Source organism: Cervus elaphus, chromosome 1 (assembly GCF_910594005.1).
Source record: "Cervus elaphus chromosome 1, mCerEla1.1, whole genome shotgun sequence".
NCBI lineage: Eukaryota > Metazoa > Chordata > Mammalia > Artiodactyla > Cervidae > Cervus > Cervus elaphus.
The window spans coordinates 30,295,256-30,312,082 of record NC_057815.1 but is presented as its reverse complement, the minus strand read 5'-3'; the positions used below and the strand labels follow the sequence as shown (position 1 = coordinate 30,312,082).

At 42.3% G+C, this 16,827-nt stretch overlaps 2 protein-coding genes across 3 annotated transcripts in view; both read left to right on the top strand.

Annotated features, from left to right (window-relative positions):
- Positions 1 to 16,827, top strand: part of PIWIL4 (piwi like RNA-mediated gene silencing 4) — a 56,657-nt gene that overhangs the window by 13,324 nt on the left and 26,506 nt on the right. For both annotated transcript variants that reach the window (XM_043898123.1, XM_043898117.1), the window contains exons 5-8: positions 3,925 to 4,046; positions 6,329 to 6,409; positions 9,787 to 9,984; positions 11,737 to 11,848. In XM_043898123.1, the coding sequence (XP_043754058.1) occupies positions 3,925 to 4,046; positions 6,329 to 6,409; positions 9,787 to 9,984; positions 11,737 to 11,848 (513 nt within the window). The remainder of the gene's footprint in view (positions 1 to 3,924; positions 4,047 to 6,328; positions 6,410 to 9,786; positions 9,985 to 11,736; positions 11,849 to 16,827) is intronic.
- LOC122691551 (V-type proton ATPase subunit D-like) lies at positions 993 to 1,984 on the top strand. The gene has a single exon (XM_043898135.1). It carries the CDS (start codon positions 1,072 to 1,074, stop codon positions 1,813 to 1,815), a length of 744 nt encoding a protein of 247 aa, XP_043754070.1. The 5' UTR covers positions 993 to 1,071; the 3' UTR covers positions 1,816 to 1,984.

The window sequence follows — 16,827 nt, the reverse complement described above, 5'->3', positions numbered from 1 at the left end:
AGATCCAACCACTCAATCCTAAAGGGTATCAGTCCTGAATAGTCATTGGAAGGACTGATGCTGAAGCTGAAACTGCAATACTTTGGCTACTCGATGCAAAGAACTAACTCATTGGAAAAGACCCTGATACTGGGAAAGATTGAAGGCAGGAGGAGAAGGGGATGGCAGAGAATGAGATGGTTGGATGGCATCACCAACTCAATGGACATGAATTTGAGCACACTCCAGGAGTTGGTGATGGACAGGGAGGCCTGGCGTGCTGCAGTCCGTGGGGTCGCAAAGAGTGAGATGAGACTGAGCGACTGAACTGAACTGATATCAATCTTCCCTGGTAGCTCAGCAGAAAAGAATCTGCCTACAATGCAGGAGATGTAGGTTCCATCCATGGGTTGAGAAGATCCCCTGGAGAAGGGAATGGCGACCCACTCCAATATTCTTGTGTAGAGAACCCCGTGGACAGAGGAGCCTGACAGGCTATAGTCCATAGAGTCACAATGGATTGGACATGGCTGAAGCAACTGAGGCAGATGCACGTGTCAATCTTAAGGATATTTTTGAATGGTTATGACCTTTGGATATGGCAATTGCATGATTCATATCCATTTTTTACACCTTCTCATTTTTAGTCCTAAAATCAAAATATCAATATTGAGGTTTTTATCATATGCTTTGTTCTAAGGCAATATTAAAATTATTGCAAAGAAAAAGAACCAGTTTCTGTATGAAAAACTAAAGCAGAGTATTGAATTAAAACTTGATGCTTCTGTCCCTTGGAAAGTGTAATCATTTTAGTTCCTCATCTTGAACAGGATGACAGCAAGAGCATAAATATAAATTTCTAGATTCCCTGTGAACCTTTGTGAATCTCCTTAAGAAGTGCTTTTCTGAACACTCTTGGAGCCTTTTTATCCTTTTATGAAATTCTAAGATTTATAGGAGCAACCTGAGTGTTTATTTCATCTAAATATGGGATTTTAAAATTATATCATGTGGTAGAGAAAGACTCAGTGGCTGGGTTGTTGCAGCCACGGTTGCCCGACCAGGAACCCGAGCCGAAGAGTCATCGTCAGAATGTCGGGCAAAGACCGAATTGAAATCTTTCCCTCGCGAATGGCACAGACCATCATGAAGGCTCGGTTAAAGGGAGCACAGACAGGTCGAAACCTCCTGAAGAAAAAATCTGATGCCTTAACTCTTCGATTTCGACAGATCCTTAAGAAGATAATAGAGACTAAAATGTTGATGGGTGAAGTGATGAGAGAAGCTGCCTTTTCACTTGCCGAGGCCAAGTTCACAGCCGGGGACTTCAGCACCACAGTTATCCAAAATGTAAATAAGGCCCAAGTGAAGATTAGAGCAAAGAAAGATAATGTAGCAGGTGTTACATTGCCAGTATTTGAACATTATCATGAAGGAACTGACAGTTATGAACTGACTGGTTTAGCCAGAGGTGGGGAACAGTTGGCTAAACTGAAGAGGAATTATGCCAAAGCAGTGGAACTACTGGTGGAACGGGCTTCACTGCAGACTTCCTTTGTTACTTTGGATGAAGCTATTAAGATAACCAACAGGCGTGTAAATGCTATTGAACATGTCATCATTCCCCGGATTGAACGTACCCTTGCTTATATCATCACAGAGCTGGATGAGAGAGAGCGAGAGGAGTTCTACAGGTTAAAGAAAATACAGGAGAAGAAAAAGGTTCTCAAGGAAAAGTCTGAACAGGACTTGGAGCAACGGAGGGCAGCTGGAGAGGTGATGGAGCCTGCTAATCTCCTGGCTGAGGAGAAGGATGAAGATCTTCTGTTTGAATAAGCTTTCCTGCTCTGGTTCTTTCAGAAGGCCTAACATGTCACGATTTTAATTCATGGTGTGTAAGGTTGTTATGTGTGGCTATTTATTTTTTGGCTTAAGAATTTCACCAGTGGTAAAATTTCCCTGGATGTCTGTTTATGGGATCTACCTTTGCAGAATCATAATTAAGCAACAGTTAATCACCAATGAAATTTGTAGAACCTGTCCCGAAACCTATAGAATTTATGCTGCAGAAGTGTCACCCTACTTTAATTATACATCTGTTACAATTCATCTGCTTACCGAACATAAGAAAATCCCTTTAGGAAGCAGCAGTGCTCTCAGGCCAACACACATTCGTAGGCCAGCTACTCTGGAGCACCCTTTGTTCCTACCTCCTCACACACCTTGGCATCATTGTCTGAGATTGCTACAGCCATTCTTGTGTTAGTTACTATGGGACATCTCTCCTTAAGCTTTAGGAAAACCTTCACTTATTTTTCCTTGAATAACAGGTCCCTGGTCTGTCATGGGAACAGTTCTGCCAATTCAAATGTGACTATGGTATAAACAGTAAAATGATTTAAAAAAAAATTATATCATGTGATTAGATTTAAGAACATGTAAGATCTGGATCTGTAAATTTAGAAACATTTTTATTCATCCTAAGTCCTTATTGGTCCCTCAATATTTTGTCCTATGACCAGATGTTGATAGCATGCTAGTATAGTCTCTCATACTTAAATGACATATTTCAAGGGTATTACTATCATTAAAGATCATCTTGTCCTACATACAGGCAGATTCTTAATCACTGGACCACCAGGGAAGTCCCAGACTTTTGTACAGTTATACCTGAGGCAAGAAATACTTCAGTGAAATATTTCATCACTTGTGAAAGGATGCATTGCATTTCTCTTTGTTTCAGTCCCTGCCCTACATTCTTGGTTCAGGCCGAAAGCCGTTAAAACTACACTTTCACTATAGAAAATACATAAATGCCTGCGAATGAACTGACCTCTTCTAATTCCTCACCCTTCTGAAAAATCCTTGACCATTGATTCTTACCGGCTGATCTATTCATTCTTTTATTCCAAAAAATCTGTACTGAGCCTTGCTTGGTCTAAGGAGCTTTACATTTAGTTAGGCACCTGGTATAAAGACCTATTCATGCATTCACTATACTGTTAGCATGTGGTTCCAGATTATAAGATCCCTAGGGCTTTCTCTAGGCCTTTTAAAAATGAAAGCAGATTTCCTGTCTAAACTGTCACCATTTTCTTCTCTCTCTTTCCACATTTACTTTCCCTATGGTCTGTTCCCTATCCTTTCCTTTTTTCTTCTCTTCCGCTCCTCTATTGTTTTTTTTTTAATAAACTTTTGAGAGGCTTCTTTCTGAAATCCATGAACTCAAGGTGGGCAACGTGCAATGTGCATGCGTCCTCAGTTGTGTCCAACTCTATGTGACCCCATGGACCATAGCCTTCCAGGCTCTTCTCTCCATTGTGTTCTCCGGTAAGAATACTGGAGTGGGTTGCCATTACCTACTCCAGGGGATCTTCTTGACCCAGAGATCGAACCCATGTCTCCTGCATCTCCTGCATTGCAGGCAGATTCCTTTCTGCTGAGTCATGGGGGAATCCCCAAGATGGGCAGGACACTTTATTAATAGGTTTTTGGGTATCCATGAAATCCTGTAAATGGGTACAGTATATACCTTGTTGTAGTATTCAAATACGTGACATTTTCTTGGGAGAATGTCTGTAACTTTCATCAGACTCTCAAAGTAGGTTGTGACCTGCTTTCCTATACCTCCCCATTCCCCCAAAAGGTCAAGAGCCCTGCTCCTGAATTCTCTTTGGATTGAATCTTTGAACCCTGAGTCTGGTTTTGATTCTCTGTTAAGAAATTTGAGAGTGGAGAGATGTGTTGCTTTTCTGGGATTAGCAAAATACAGAGGGGAAAAAAACCTTCCAAACGTAACCCGATGATTAGATGATCACTCACATTACTAACAGCTGCATCTTTGTTTTCGTTAGAGCCTGTGAAGCTTTGGCAGCTTTAGCATAGCCACATTCTGTGCACTGGAGGATAAGCTATAGAGTCTGTTTTAAGTACTTCTTTTTCCAGGTCACGGAGTTGTCAAGTGAAACCCAAAGAGGCAAGACTGTAAAGATGACTATCACTCTGACGAGAGAGCTGCCGGCAAGTTCTCCTGTGTGCATCCAGGTCTTCAATATCATCTTCAAAAAGTAAAGTGCCTTAAGTGTGAATTTAGTTTAGGCCGGTGATGCCTCTCCGCATAGAGCCTGGGTGTTAAAAGTACTGACAATTTTGCAGGTGGTGTGCCGGCAGCAGTGTCATCTTGAGGGCAGTTTTCTGTGTACTTCCATGTACTTGCGCAGAAGTGCGCACCACAGCCCATCACAGCCTTGACCTGGCACCTCGGTCACGATTCAGTATCACCTGCGTTGAGAATGACTCAGGGGCCAGGGCAGGTGCCTTTGCCCTTTTCCTGAACCCACTCCCAGCCTCCATCCCCAGACTTAAAAATTGGGTCAATAAACTGAGGGAGTGGCTTTTCTTCTGGCTGATTTGCCTTAGATATGAAAGGTCATCACCCTCTGCGTTCGGTGCTTTCAGATCCCTTCCTTCCCCCGCTTGTCCCAGGGGAGAGGAAGGTTGTCACTGAACTTTTCAGTGTTCTTCAGACTGATCTGAGGATCACTTGCTTCAGCGTCAGCTTGGGTCTTAGGGGCAGCTTGACAAAATGCAGGTTCCCTAACCCCTCACTGGACCTAGTGAACAGAATTTTGTGGGTGGGACCTGAAAAATCCACATTTTTGGCAAGCTTCCCAGATGGGAGCTCAGAAGCTTGAGAACTCCTGTTTTCCATGCTGTTGGTGTGGATCACTAGGGTGATGTGTTAAAAACCTAAGATTTTAGCCCTTTGTTCTGGACAGGATGAGAGGAGCTTGGATTTACTGAGTAGGACACATAGAGGAATTTCCATCACACAGATACATTGATTCCTAATTCTGGTCAGAAGACTAGGCAAGTGTCTTCCGATCTTATCTGGGCCTCAGCTCAGGGCTGTAAAAAACACTCTTCAGAATCCATTTTTGCATGTGCCCCCCTGACTGTTTTAAGTCAGCTGACATTTGGAAGGTGCTTTGCAGTGACAGAGCTCTTTCTCTGGTGCCAGAGTTTCCTTGATCTTTACTCAGTTTCCATGAGGCAGGTATGATTAAACTCCCCATTTTACAGATAAGGAGACTGAGGCTCAGATGACTTTGGGTAGCCAAAAAGCACACAGTTGGAACGTCTGTTTTCAGACTTGCAACTCTTCCGTTTCCCCAGTGCACAGGGCAGCTTCAGACCAGTTATGTGTCACATTCCAAAAGCAGCCAGAGTTAGTTGCTAAAGAGGCAGCCTTGTCATTTGGTAGCAGTGAGGACACTGAACAGACTCATTAAAAACAAACTCCTCGGAATGTAAATTGGTGCAGATACTATAGAGAACAGTATGAAGTTTCCTTAAAAAAACTAAAAATAGAACTACTGTAAGATTAACTCCTGGTATATACCTAGTAAGAACTCTAATTCCAAAAGATACGTGCACCTCAGTGTTCATAGCAGCACTATGTACAATAGCCAAGCCATGGAAGCAACTTAAATGTCCATCAACAGAGAAATGGATAAAGAAGATGTGGTACATATATGCAATGGAATACTATTCAGTCTTAAAAAGAATGAAATAATGCCATTTGCAGCAATATGGATGGACCTAGAGATGACCATACTCATTGAAGTAAGCCAGAGAAAGACAAATATCATATGATATCACTTGTATGTGGAATTTTAAGAAATGATATAAATGAACTTATTTACAAAACAGAAATAGGCTCACAGACAGAAAATAACCTTATCGTTAGCCAAGGGGATGGGGAGTTAGAGGTAAACTAGGAATTTGGGATTAACATATACACAATACCATATATAAAATCAGCAACTAGGACCTACTGAATAGCACAGGGAACCATATTCAGTATCTTGTAATAACCTATAAGGGGAAAGTATCCAAAAAAGAATATACATATAGAACTGAATCACTTTGTTGTACACTAAAACCAATACAACATTGTAAATTAACTATGCAAAAAGAAAGAAAGAAAAAAGGAAGGAAACGGCCTCCTCATTTCAAAATAAGAACGAGGCCAGAAAACCCTGTGGACATGGCTTTTCTCACCTCAGCCTCCCCAGGCAGAATGTTGCAGTCACAGTCACAGTCCCTGCTAAGGGACACTTCCTTTTACAGTTAAACCCAGAAGTATTTTCAATTGTGTCATTCCCAATATGGAGTGATAGTTCTTGTATATACACTCATATGTATATACTGTAGCTAAACTTTCAGCATTATAACAATAAGAATTCTGGACTTTTCTAGTAGTTTTTATTTCAGCATGGGTACAAACTTAGAAGTTTACTGTTATAGACAGATGTTTAACACAGATTTAAAATACGTATACTTTCAGGATCTTAAAAAAGTTGTCCATGTACCAAATTGGACGGAACTTCTATAAGCCTTCTGAGCCAGTGGAAATTCCCCAGCACAAGTAGGTTTATTTATATTTTCTGTTACTCTGAAATTGTTATAATGTGAGCAGTATCATTTACGATGCAATATTATACCATTATGCCTCCTATGAGAGACTCTGTGGTGAAAAAGGTAATGGATTTTTTTAATTTTCAAGTTTTTTAATAGAATGGTGAATGTCAAAAGGTAGCAGTCTGTTTTCTTATATTAGTGTGTTAGATCATTATCATAAATCCTAGAATTCAGAAACTGAGCTTCCTGTGTGTGACAAGTAATAATGAGAGCAGAATAAAGTCTATTATGTTACACCTCATAACTGGGGCTCTGTTTTCTGGCTGACAGAACAGTAACACAGCCAGGGTGGTAGGTAGGAAATCATGATGGGTAAGAAGATGTCAGATACCCAAGCCAACTAAGCTGCCCTAGTGAATGATAGACCCATTAGGAACACTTGCAGAATCTCTATCCTAAATTAGGAAGTAGAGACTGCAGCGAAGGTGATCTTGAACTGGTTGTTACTCAGCTTTCCAAAACATGTGGTTGAGCCAAAAACAGAGGCAACCAGTGACCCAAAGGGAGAAACACAGATGCCCCCTGACTTAGGATGTTTAGACTTAATGGCATTTTGACTTTACGATGATGTGAAAGCTATACACCGTCAGCAGAAACCACACTTGGAATTGTGGATTCTGACCTTTTCCTGCGCTAGCGATACGGAGTATGATACTATCTGGTGATCATGGTTGGCTGCCACAGCCACAGCACCCGGGCAGCCACGAGGGCAAATAACTGATACACTCACAGCCTTTCTGAACCCATACAACCATTCTGTTTTTCACTTTCGGTACAGTATTCAGTAAATGACACAAGATATTCAGCACCTGATTGTAAAATAGGCCTTGTGTTAGATAATTTTGTCCAGTTCAGTTCAGTCGCTCAGTCGTGTCCAACTCTTTGCGACCCCATGAATCGCAGCACGCCAGGCCTCCCTGTCCATCACAACTCCCAGAGTCCACCCAAACCCATGTCCATTGTGTCGGTGACGCCATCCAACCATCTCATCCTCGGTCGTCCCCTTCTCCTCCTGCCCTCGATCTTTCCCAGCGTCAGGGTCTTTTGGCTAATGTAAGTGTTCTGAGCACACCAGGTTGGAGATGCCCTGATGATGTTCAGTAGGTTACTGAAGAAAAGGTTGGGTGTATTAAATGCATTTTTGACTGAGGCTGTTTCAACTTATGATGGGTTTGTGAACATAAAAACCCATTGTCAGTTGAGGAAGATCTGTACATAAAAGATAGAAAATGGATGCAGGGTGTTTGGTTTCTGCTGGGTGGAAGAAAAGGGCAGAGTTTCTGTGTGCTGGTTCAGTGGGTCAGACTGTTCTATATAAAGCACTTGATCATTCACCCTGTCACTTATATCTCCACCTGAATTAGAAATTCTCGTGGCTCCAGTGTTGTGACAAGCTGGCGTTGGTGCTGTTGCCAACCAGGGTTCTTTGTCTCCTTAATCAATAGAAGTTGATCAGAGAACAGACAAGAAATTCAAGCGGGGCTTTATCAGGGACCCTGCTGCAACAGGGAGGAATAAGAACAAGTAATAGGTTCCCTTGCTCGCTTACTCACTGAGGGGGCAGCTGGTTGCTTATGTGGGGTGAAGGTAGGGATATGTCCAGAGGTCGGGCCAGAGGGTTGGCTTAGTTGGTTTGCCCATCCCTTCTGTGGTGTTGAGGGTAGCAGGCATGCACAGTACCCTGCTTTTGCTCCCAGCTCTTCAGAAGTGGCAGTTGGCTTTTTGGTATATTTTTTTCTTTTTTGTATCTTGTTGTCCATAATTTGCCTCAACTGTGTACGCATCCAGTTACTTTTAGTCCTTTATAGTTTCTCTGTGTTTTGTTGCTTGAGGAGATGTTTGTCCAGGTGCCAGTATTGTGGCAAAAGGCCCCAGATCCCAGCCTGTCTCAGTGCTGGTGCACATGCTGGTCCTGAGCTGGTGTTTAGGGCTTCCCCAGTGGTTCAGATGGTAAAGAATCTGCCTGCAATGCAGGAAACTGAGGTTTGATCCCTGGGTTGGGAATATCCCCCGGAGAAGGGAATGGTTACTCACTCCAGTACTCTTGCATTAGTTTCACAGTCAGTGAAGTCCACAAGAATATCAACTGAAATGATTTCTTTAAAAAAATTGTTCTTTCTTGCCAGTTCCTGTAACTTTTTCTAGTTCAAGACTTCAGACTGTGATATTCATAAATGTGGAAAGGAGATGTAGCCATTGCTACAGTTTCTCTTGGGTGTCTATATATGACATCACTTAGATTATTTCTGTCTCGTTGTGAAGTCTCGTTACTGTCTTCACCACTGAGTCATTGTGCGTTTCTGAACCTAGATGTTTGCCTGCTGGGACAGATCCCTCCATAAACACTTCAGTCTTACAGTTGTTTTCTCAGCCAGGGGCGAGTCTGCTCCCCAGGGGACATTTGAAAATGTCGGGAGGTATTTTTGGTTGTCACAGCGTGGGAGTTGCTGCTGGCCTCCAGTGGGTAGAGGCCAGGGGTATGCTGCACATTCTGCAATGCACGGGCTTCCCCGGTGGCTCAGTGGTAAAGAATCTGCCTGTGAAGTAGGAGACGAAAGAGATGAAGGTTTGGATCGAGATGCAAGTTTGGATCAAACCAAGGGATCCTAGGTCGGGAAGATCCTCTCCGGGAGGAAATGGCAACCCACTCTAGTATTCTTGCCTGGAATATCCCACGGACAGAGGAGCCTGGTGAGCTAGAGTCCATGGGGTCACAGAGTCGAACATGACTGAGCACACCACATCACACCACACCACACCACACACACACACACACACACACACACACACACTCACACTCTGCAGTGCCCAGAACAGCCCTTAGCAAAGAATTATCCAGTCCAAATGTCAGTAGTGCCAAGGTTAAGAAACGAAGCTCTATAGAAATGTATTTTATCCTAAATATGTGTTTAAAATTTCCCCTTATTTGCTTCCCTTGTGTCTCAGCTGGTAAAGAATCCACCTGCAATGCGGGAGACCTGGGTTTGATCCCTGGGTTGGGAAGATCCCTTGGAGAAGGGATAAGCTACCCACTCCAGTATTCTGGCCTGGAGAATTCCACATGGGGTTGCAAAGAGTCAGACATGACTGAGCGACTTTCATTTCACTTCACTTCATATGTTTAAAGACACTCCAGCTGGAAATAGCTAAAGTGTTAAGTCAGCTGCTGAAAGAAATCAGATTTAAAGAAAAATTGTTTCATAGAATTGAGAGAATTAGAGTATAAAGTCACCATTTTGAAATGTGTATTGTTCTCCTGATATAACATTTAAAACATTTATTTTTAAAAATATTTATTTATTAAACATTTTTATTTTTTTGAAGATTGTCCCTTTGGCCTGGGTTCGCCATTTCTGTATCACATTTTGAAAGCAAACTCCTGTTGAGTGCTGATGTGAGTTACAAAATCCTCCGGAATGAGACGGTTCTGGAGTTCATGACGGATCTCTGCCACAAAACAAGCGTGTCCTGCTTTACCGAGACGTGTGAGAAACAGCTGATTGGGCTTATTGTCCTGACAAGGTAAAAGCCTGCCTTTAAATAGACTTTCCTCTAGAGATTGCGTTATGTATGCCCCGTAGGAAGAGGGAGAGCTCCGGGCTCCTCCCATACCCTCCCCTACCCAGTGTGGTCTGCAAAAACTGCTCCAGCCCCTCAGCCTGGGTCCCCCGCCTCTATTTCTGTTTCTGCCTTTTAGATTTCTGCTCCCACAAAGTCCACTCAGTTGGAATTATTCACTTCTCTCCTCTATGCTGCTCCGGAAGCCCAGTGCTTATCGTCACCTCTTTAGAGCCCTTTTATTTCTTTTTATTACATCACAGTGTAACTGAGCAGGACTCTGTGGGGCCTCCCCGGGCAGACCCCTGCCCCGTACCCTCTGCTTTAGCTCCTCTCTGAAGTACCCACATAGCAGTACCTGATGCTCTTTCCTTCACCACAGCCTGCTGTCAGGAGGCTGGCTTTACTGTGCTGGGCAAGCCGACCCAGCTTTGGTTCAGTCGCAACAAGACAGAGCATCAGGTTCATGTCTCATCTTCACTGTGAAGTTATGAGGTCCTTATGGCTGAGGACTTGCAGGCCTCTGGCTGTGTCTGTGTGTAATTTGCCCTCAGTGCATACTGAACTGAATGAAGTGTGGACAGTTAGGTGACGTCCTGAGGAACAGAAGCCCACTCTACGCGGCTGCCAGTCCATTGACACCATTTACAGAAGACCCGCTCGCCTTCTCCTAGTCTAGGTTGGAATTTCCACTTGAAGTTGTTTTTCTGGGTTGTGGAGCAGAGACGTGGCGCTGGTTGAATTCCACACTGCCCCTTTATCCTCTTGTCATGAGCTCCGTGAATTAACTTATCACATTATTTCCAAGTCATTTGCAAAGTAGCGAGAGCCCAGGAGAAAAGTGACAAGGAGGTTTCTGTCCCATGGCTGGGTTGGCATGAGAGGGTGTTCCAAGCCACATCTTACCTGATGAAGGGGAGAAAGAGCTTAGAAAGATCTTAGCGGACCTGCTTTGCAGTTTTGCCCAGGGCCAGCCTTAGATGGAAGATGAAGCAAGCTGCCAGAATGGCATGGTTCATCAGCCTCCTTAGGATGCTTTTTTTTTTATCAGAAAGACTAGCTGGGAGTTCAAAAATTCTGAGTGAAAACAGAAGCCAACAGGAAGGTTTGGAGCCAAACTTCAGCCTTTGAATGTTTAAGCATGATTTACCTGAAGCTGCAGTGTCTCCCGGGCATGCCTCAGTGGCTCAGCTGGTACAAAACCTGCGTGTCAACGTAAGAGATACAGGAGATGCCAGTTTGGTCCCTGGGTTGAGAAGATCCCCTGTAGAAGGAAATGGCAACCCACTCCAGTATTCTTGCCTGGAAAATCCCATGGACTGAGGAGCCTGGCGGGCTGCAGTTCATGGGGTCACAAAGAGTCAGGACTGAGTGCATGTGCGCAAACGTGTGCACACACACACGCGTGCGCGTGCACACACACACACACACACACACACACACACAGTGTTTCTCAATGAGAAAAGCAGATGGTGGGCCAGCGATTATTCCTTTGGTTTTGTTGCAATACAGGGGTCCTCCCATGAATGGAAGAGTTCATCAACACTCTTCTTGGGTAAGAGCTATCTTTGTTTTTAAAGTGACTTTTCTTGAGTTATTGTCTTTCATAATATCTGAAATTCTGGAGGATAATACTGTGAATTAAAGTGTAGTGAACTAACCACTTACCTTGTAGCATTTCAGAGAGGAACTGAAAATATTTCTTGCATTTGCCAGATACAATAACAAAACCTACCGCATTGATGACATCGACTGGTCGGTGAAACCCACGCACACCTTCCGGAAGCGGGACGGCACTGAGATCACCTATGTGGATTACTACAAGCAGGTAGCGCTTGTTTCTCCTTTCCGCCTCATCTCCCTCCTGCTTAGCTCGGGGAAGGGCTATGGTCTGACTCCTCCATCCTGTTTCCTTGGAAGGTTCCGCTGTGCTCACGGTTCATAGTTCCTCAAGTCCTTTACTCCCTGTGCGTGTTTTCACACCCTACTCTCCTCTTCCTTGACACCCATTCACCATCGGCCACTTACTGAACACCCTTCGGTCCTCAGCTCAGCAGTCAACTCTTTTTTTAATAAGATTTTTTTTTTTATTTTGATGTGGACCATTTTTAAAGTCTTTATTGAATTCCTTACACTATCACTTCTGTTCTGTGTTTTGAGTTTTTGGCTCTAAAGCATGTGGGATCTTACCTCTCTGACCAGGGATCCAACCTGCACTCCCTGCTTTGGCAGGCGAAGTCTTAACCACTGGACTGCCAGGGAAATTCCCCTAGCTGTCAAGGGAGCCCTAGGACTTTTTCCCGCGGGTCCCCTGTCTGTACTTAACTTCTTGCAGTTTTCACAGGCAGGTTTTGAATGGTCTGACTCTCCCTCTTCAACTTTGAGCTCTTGATTTCTGGACACTCAGGGAATCTAGTAGATGCTCAAACATTTACTGATGAAATCTCCTGTTGACTCTGGGAGCTGGGTTCACAGTGATGACAATTTCCTCATCCCCACTGTCCAACTTCAGTTCCTTTCACAGGCGCCTTCTCTTTATTTCATATTCAGTCATATTTCTGTTTCCAAAATCTCACCACTGTTTTACAAACAAAAAGAGAAAGCAAATGTGTTGACCTTTCTATACCTTCAAGAAGAGTGATCTCCTTTTCATCCTTAGCTAGTTTCTTTAGAAGGTTGTCTAAACGAGCTCCAAGCACCTCTTCCATTCTTCCTCCAGGAAGCCTCAGCTGTCTGGTATCCGGTTCTGCTGCCATGGAACTAGCTCTCCAAGGTCAAAGTCAGCTACTGTGCTTATTCTAAGGGGCTTTTGGACGCTAGTGGCTCTGGATGCTAGTGACCGCTTCTGGTGGGCTGACCTCCTCTTCTTTGGCCCCTTGGCATATCCCTGGTGGTTTTCCCCTGGGCTTCAGGTGGTTCTTTCTCAGCCTCGTTCAACATTCTCCCCCTTCACTTCCCCCAAACATGAAATGCTATAACTCACCACAGCCCCTTTGCAGAGGATCTTTTCTTCATATTCTTAGATCACTTCTAATATATTTTTGTCTTGCCCTCCTTCCTAAATTACATCCTCCTCTCCATTTTCAGGCTGCATTTGCATGAATATCCTGCAGGCATCTCAAACGAACAAAATTCAAACTGAATTCATTGTCTTTCCCATGCCTGTCTCTCCTTGGGAATTTTGCATCTCAGGAAATCATTTTATATTCTTCTTCTTCTCCCTCTCCGCCTCATTCAGTTGTCCTTACAGAACACATATGACTTTGGGCATTTGGCAAAGCATTTTGTGCAAAAAATGTTCTCCATTAGTGTTTATTAAACACAGAATTTGTTAAATGTTTGGGATTTTTCCTGCATGGTTAAATTCATTTTTCTTTAATGTGTTTGAGGACCTGCGACATTCTGAAAATGGAATCATGATAAAAATCCCACTCACTTTCTTTGTAATGAGTTGTGATTCCCTTCATATCTATTGTAATTAGGGAGAAAAAGAAAGAAAATGGCACCAGTTTCTAGAATGCTTTCCTCTTTGTCCCAGGAAAGGAAGGATAAATTATTATATAGTCTACTCTCAAAGTGGAAGACATCCTTTTTTTCACTTCAGCCATAATGTTTTAATTTTTTCTATTATTTTTTGTTTTTTAACTTTTTGTTGTATTGGTTTTTGCCAGCATTTGTTTGTAGATTTTTTGATGACCATTCTGACTGGTGTGAGGTCATACCTCATTGTAATTTTGATTTGCATTTCTCTAATAATGAGTGATGCTGAGCATCGTCTTATGTGTTTATTTGCCATCTGTATGTATTCTTTGGAGAAATGTCGGTTTAGGTCTTCTGCTCATTTTGGACCGGGCTGTTTGTTTTCTTGATATAGAGCTGTGTGAGCTGCTTGTATATTTTGGAGATTATGCCTTTGTCAGTTGAATCATTTGCAGGTATTTCTCCCATTCTGAGGGTTGTCTTTTAATCTTGTTTATTGATTTCTTTGCTGTGCAAAGGTTTGTAAGTTTAATTAGGTCCTATTTGTTTGTTTTTATTTCCATTACTCTAGGAGGTGGGTCAAAGAGGATCTTGTTGTGATGTATGTCAAAGAGTGTACTGCTTATATTTTCCTCCAAGTTTTCTGGCTTTACAATTAAGTCTTTAATCCATTTTGAGTTTATTTTTGTATACAGTGTTAGGAAGTTAGTTTCATTCTTTTACATGTAGCTTTCCAGCTTTCCCAGCACCACTTATTGAAGAGGCTGTCTTTTCTCCATGATATATTCTTGCCTTTGTCAAAGATGAGGTACCCATAGGTGCAGAGGTTTATCTCTGGGCTTTCTACCTTGTTTCACTGGTCTGTATTTCTGTTTCTGTGCCTGTACCGTACTGTCTTGATGACTGTAGCTTTGCATATAATCTGAAGTCAGAAAGGTTGATTCCTCCAGCTCCATTTTTCTTTCTCAAGATCACTTTGGCTACTTAGGGTCTTTTGTGTTTCCATACAAACTATGAAATTCTTTGTTCTAGTTCTGTGAAAAATGCCATTGGTAGTTTCATAGGGATTGCATTGAACCTATAGATTACATTGGGTTGTATGGTCATTTGCACAATACTGATTCTTCCAGTCCAAAAGCATGGTATATCTCTCCATCTGTTTGTGTTGTGTTTGGTTTCTTTCATCAGTGTCTTATAGTTTTCTGCACACAGGTCTTTTGTCTCCTTAGGTCCGTTTATTCATGGGTATTTTTGTTGTTGTTGTTGTTGTTGGAGCGGTGAATGGGATTGTTTCCTTAGTGTCTGTTTCTGGTTTTTCATTGCCAGTGTATAGGAATACAAGTGATGTCTGTGTATTGATTTTATAGCCTGTAATTTTACTGGAAGACATCTTGATATTGACCTTTATACTTCTCTATTTTATCTTATCACGAAAACTATTGCCAAATGCTAAGAAAATTGGGGCATGGGAGAGAGTAAAGTCCACCTGATTACACAACATAGTGGGTAAATTCTTAACCATGCTCCAGGTAAATAGTAGAATACCCTCTTCTTGGACTGTGTCCCCGTTTTGCTTGAGCTGTTCCCAGAACTTCTAATACTCCTGCATTTTCTGCAAGGTGCTGTCTTGGATTCTGCCTCCTTCATGAAGCCTTCCTTGATTTACCAGCCATAAATTGTTTTCCCTACCTTGCTCCCTATTCCTTGTGAGGGACCCAGCCCCGAGTGGTGTAACAAGCGGAGGCTCCCAAGTCTTAAGTGATAAGTCCTGGTTGTGCTAATTTTCAATTACAGGACCTTGGGAAGTTATTTAATTTCTTAACAATGTTTCCTCATCAATGAAGAAGATGATAATAGCATTTGAGTCACAGTTCCGTTGTTAAGAGCTTCCCAGGTGGCTAAGCGGTAAAAAAAATCCACCTGCCAATGCAGGAGTTGCAGGTTCGATCCCTAGGTCAGGAAGATCCTCTGGAGAGGGCATGGCAACCCACTCCAGTATTCTTGCCTGGATAATCCCATGGACAGAGGAGCCTGGCAGGCTGAAGTCCATAGAGTTGCAGAGTCAGACATGACAGAGCACACAACAGTCACACTCTGTTGTTAAGAGTTAGTGAGGAAAGGGTCTTATTTACCAAAGAGAAATAGACTCACAAACATAGAAAACAAATTTATGGTTATGAAAGGAGAAGTAGGGGATAAAACATATACACATGGGATTAACATATACACTACTACTATTAATATATATGTAGTAGGTAACCAACAAGGACCTACTGTATAGCACAGGGAACTATACTAAATATTTTTATATTTAGTATAAAAAAACTATACTAAATAACCTATAAGGGAAAAGAATCTGGAAAGAATATCTATCTAAAACTCCATCACTTTGCTGTACAACAACATGACCTCATAAATCAATTATAGTTTAATTTAAAAAAACACAGTAGTCATCCATTAGAAAAAGACTAAATGAGGAAAAATTAGTGTAGATGTATATTTGTGCTTCTGGTCTACCTTGCTTTGTAGATAATGTGTAGATAATGTGTAAAGGCAGGGACTGTGCCTCTTTTTTATTTGTATTTCCTTCAATCCCCGGAATATAGCAAGCACAAGATGTGAATTAATGAAGTCATGTATAAAAATTCTTTCTACCAATGCTTCTCCAAGCTTTTCAGCCATAGCATTGTTGTAATCACCACTTTAAATTGCTGTTTCCTGAATTGTTTTTTATTTTAATGACTTAAAGTCTTTATTGAGTAGAGAACCCCTCACTGCTGGCTTCCTGCATTATAATTATTGATGTCAGCATCATGTGGTCCCCAGGCATTTTGTAAATTACAATTCCAATTGTTCTGTCATCGGTGTTGAGTAAGCTATACTGGTGTTAATGGAAACTTTGCCTTTGGAAGGTAAATGAACTCATAGCAAGGTAAGAATGTTGAAATTCAAGTTTATGAAGGGAAAGGGAGTGGGGAAGGAACTAATGATTGCTGAGGACTTACTATAAACCAGACACCGTGCTAATGGTTTACATGGGACATCTCTGGGCTCTTCTCCTCATTTCATAGAGAAGGAAAGGTAAGCCCCTTCCCCAGTGTCATGATCCAAGTGGATAGAATATCTGTGGACCAGATTTACATTTGTCAGAGTTCAAAGCGACTTCCCTGTAACATCATACTGTCTTGGAAAGTAAGGACAGTTGTGCTCTTTGGGGAAATCTGAGGTTGACTCAGCATGACCGTTGCCTCCAACTTGTGTTTGATATTTTCATAATGAACACAGGTGCCAGAGCCAGTTAGTTGTATATGGTTCAGTTGGCCTCAG

Excerpts from the sequence above, each read along its gene's own strand:
- LOC122691551 (XM_043898135.1), top strand. The coding sequence starts at position 1,072 with ATGTCGGGCAAAGACCGAATTGAAATCTTTCCCTCGCGAATGGCACAG.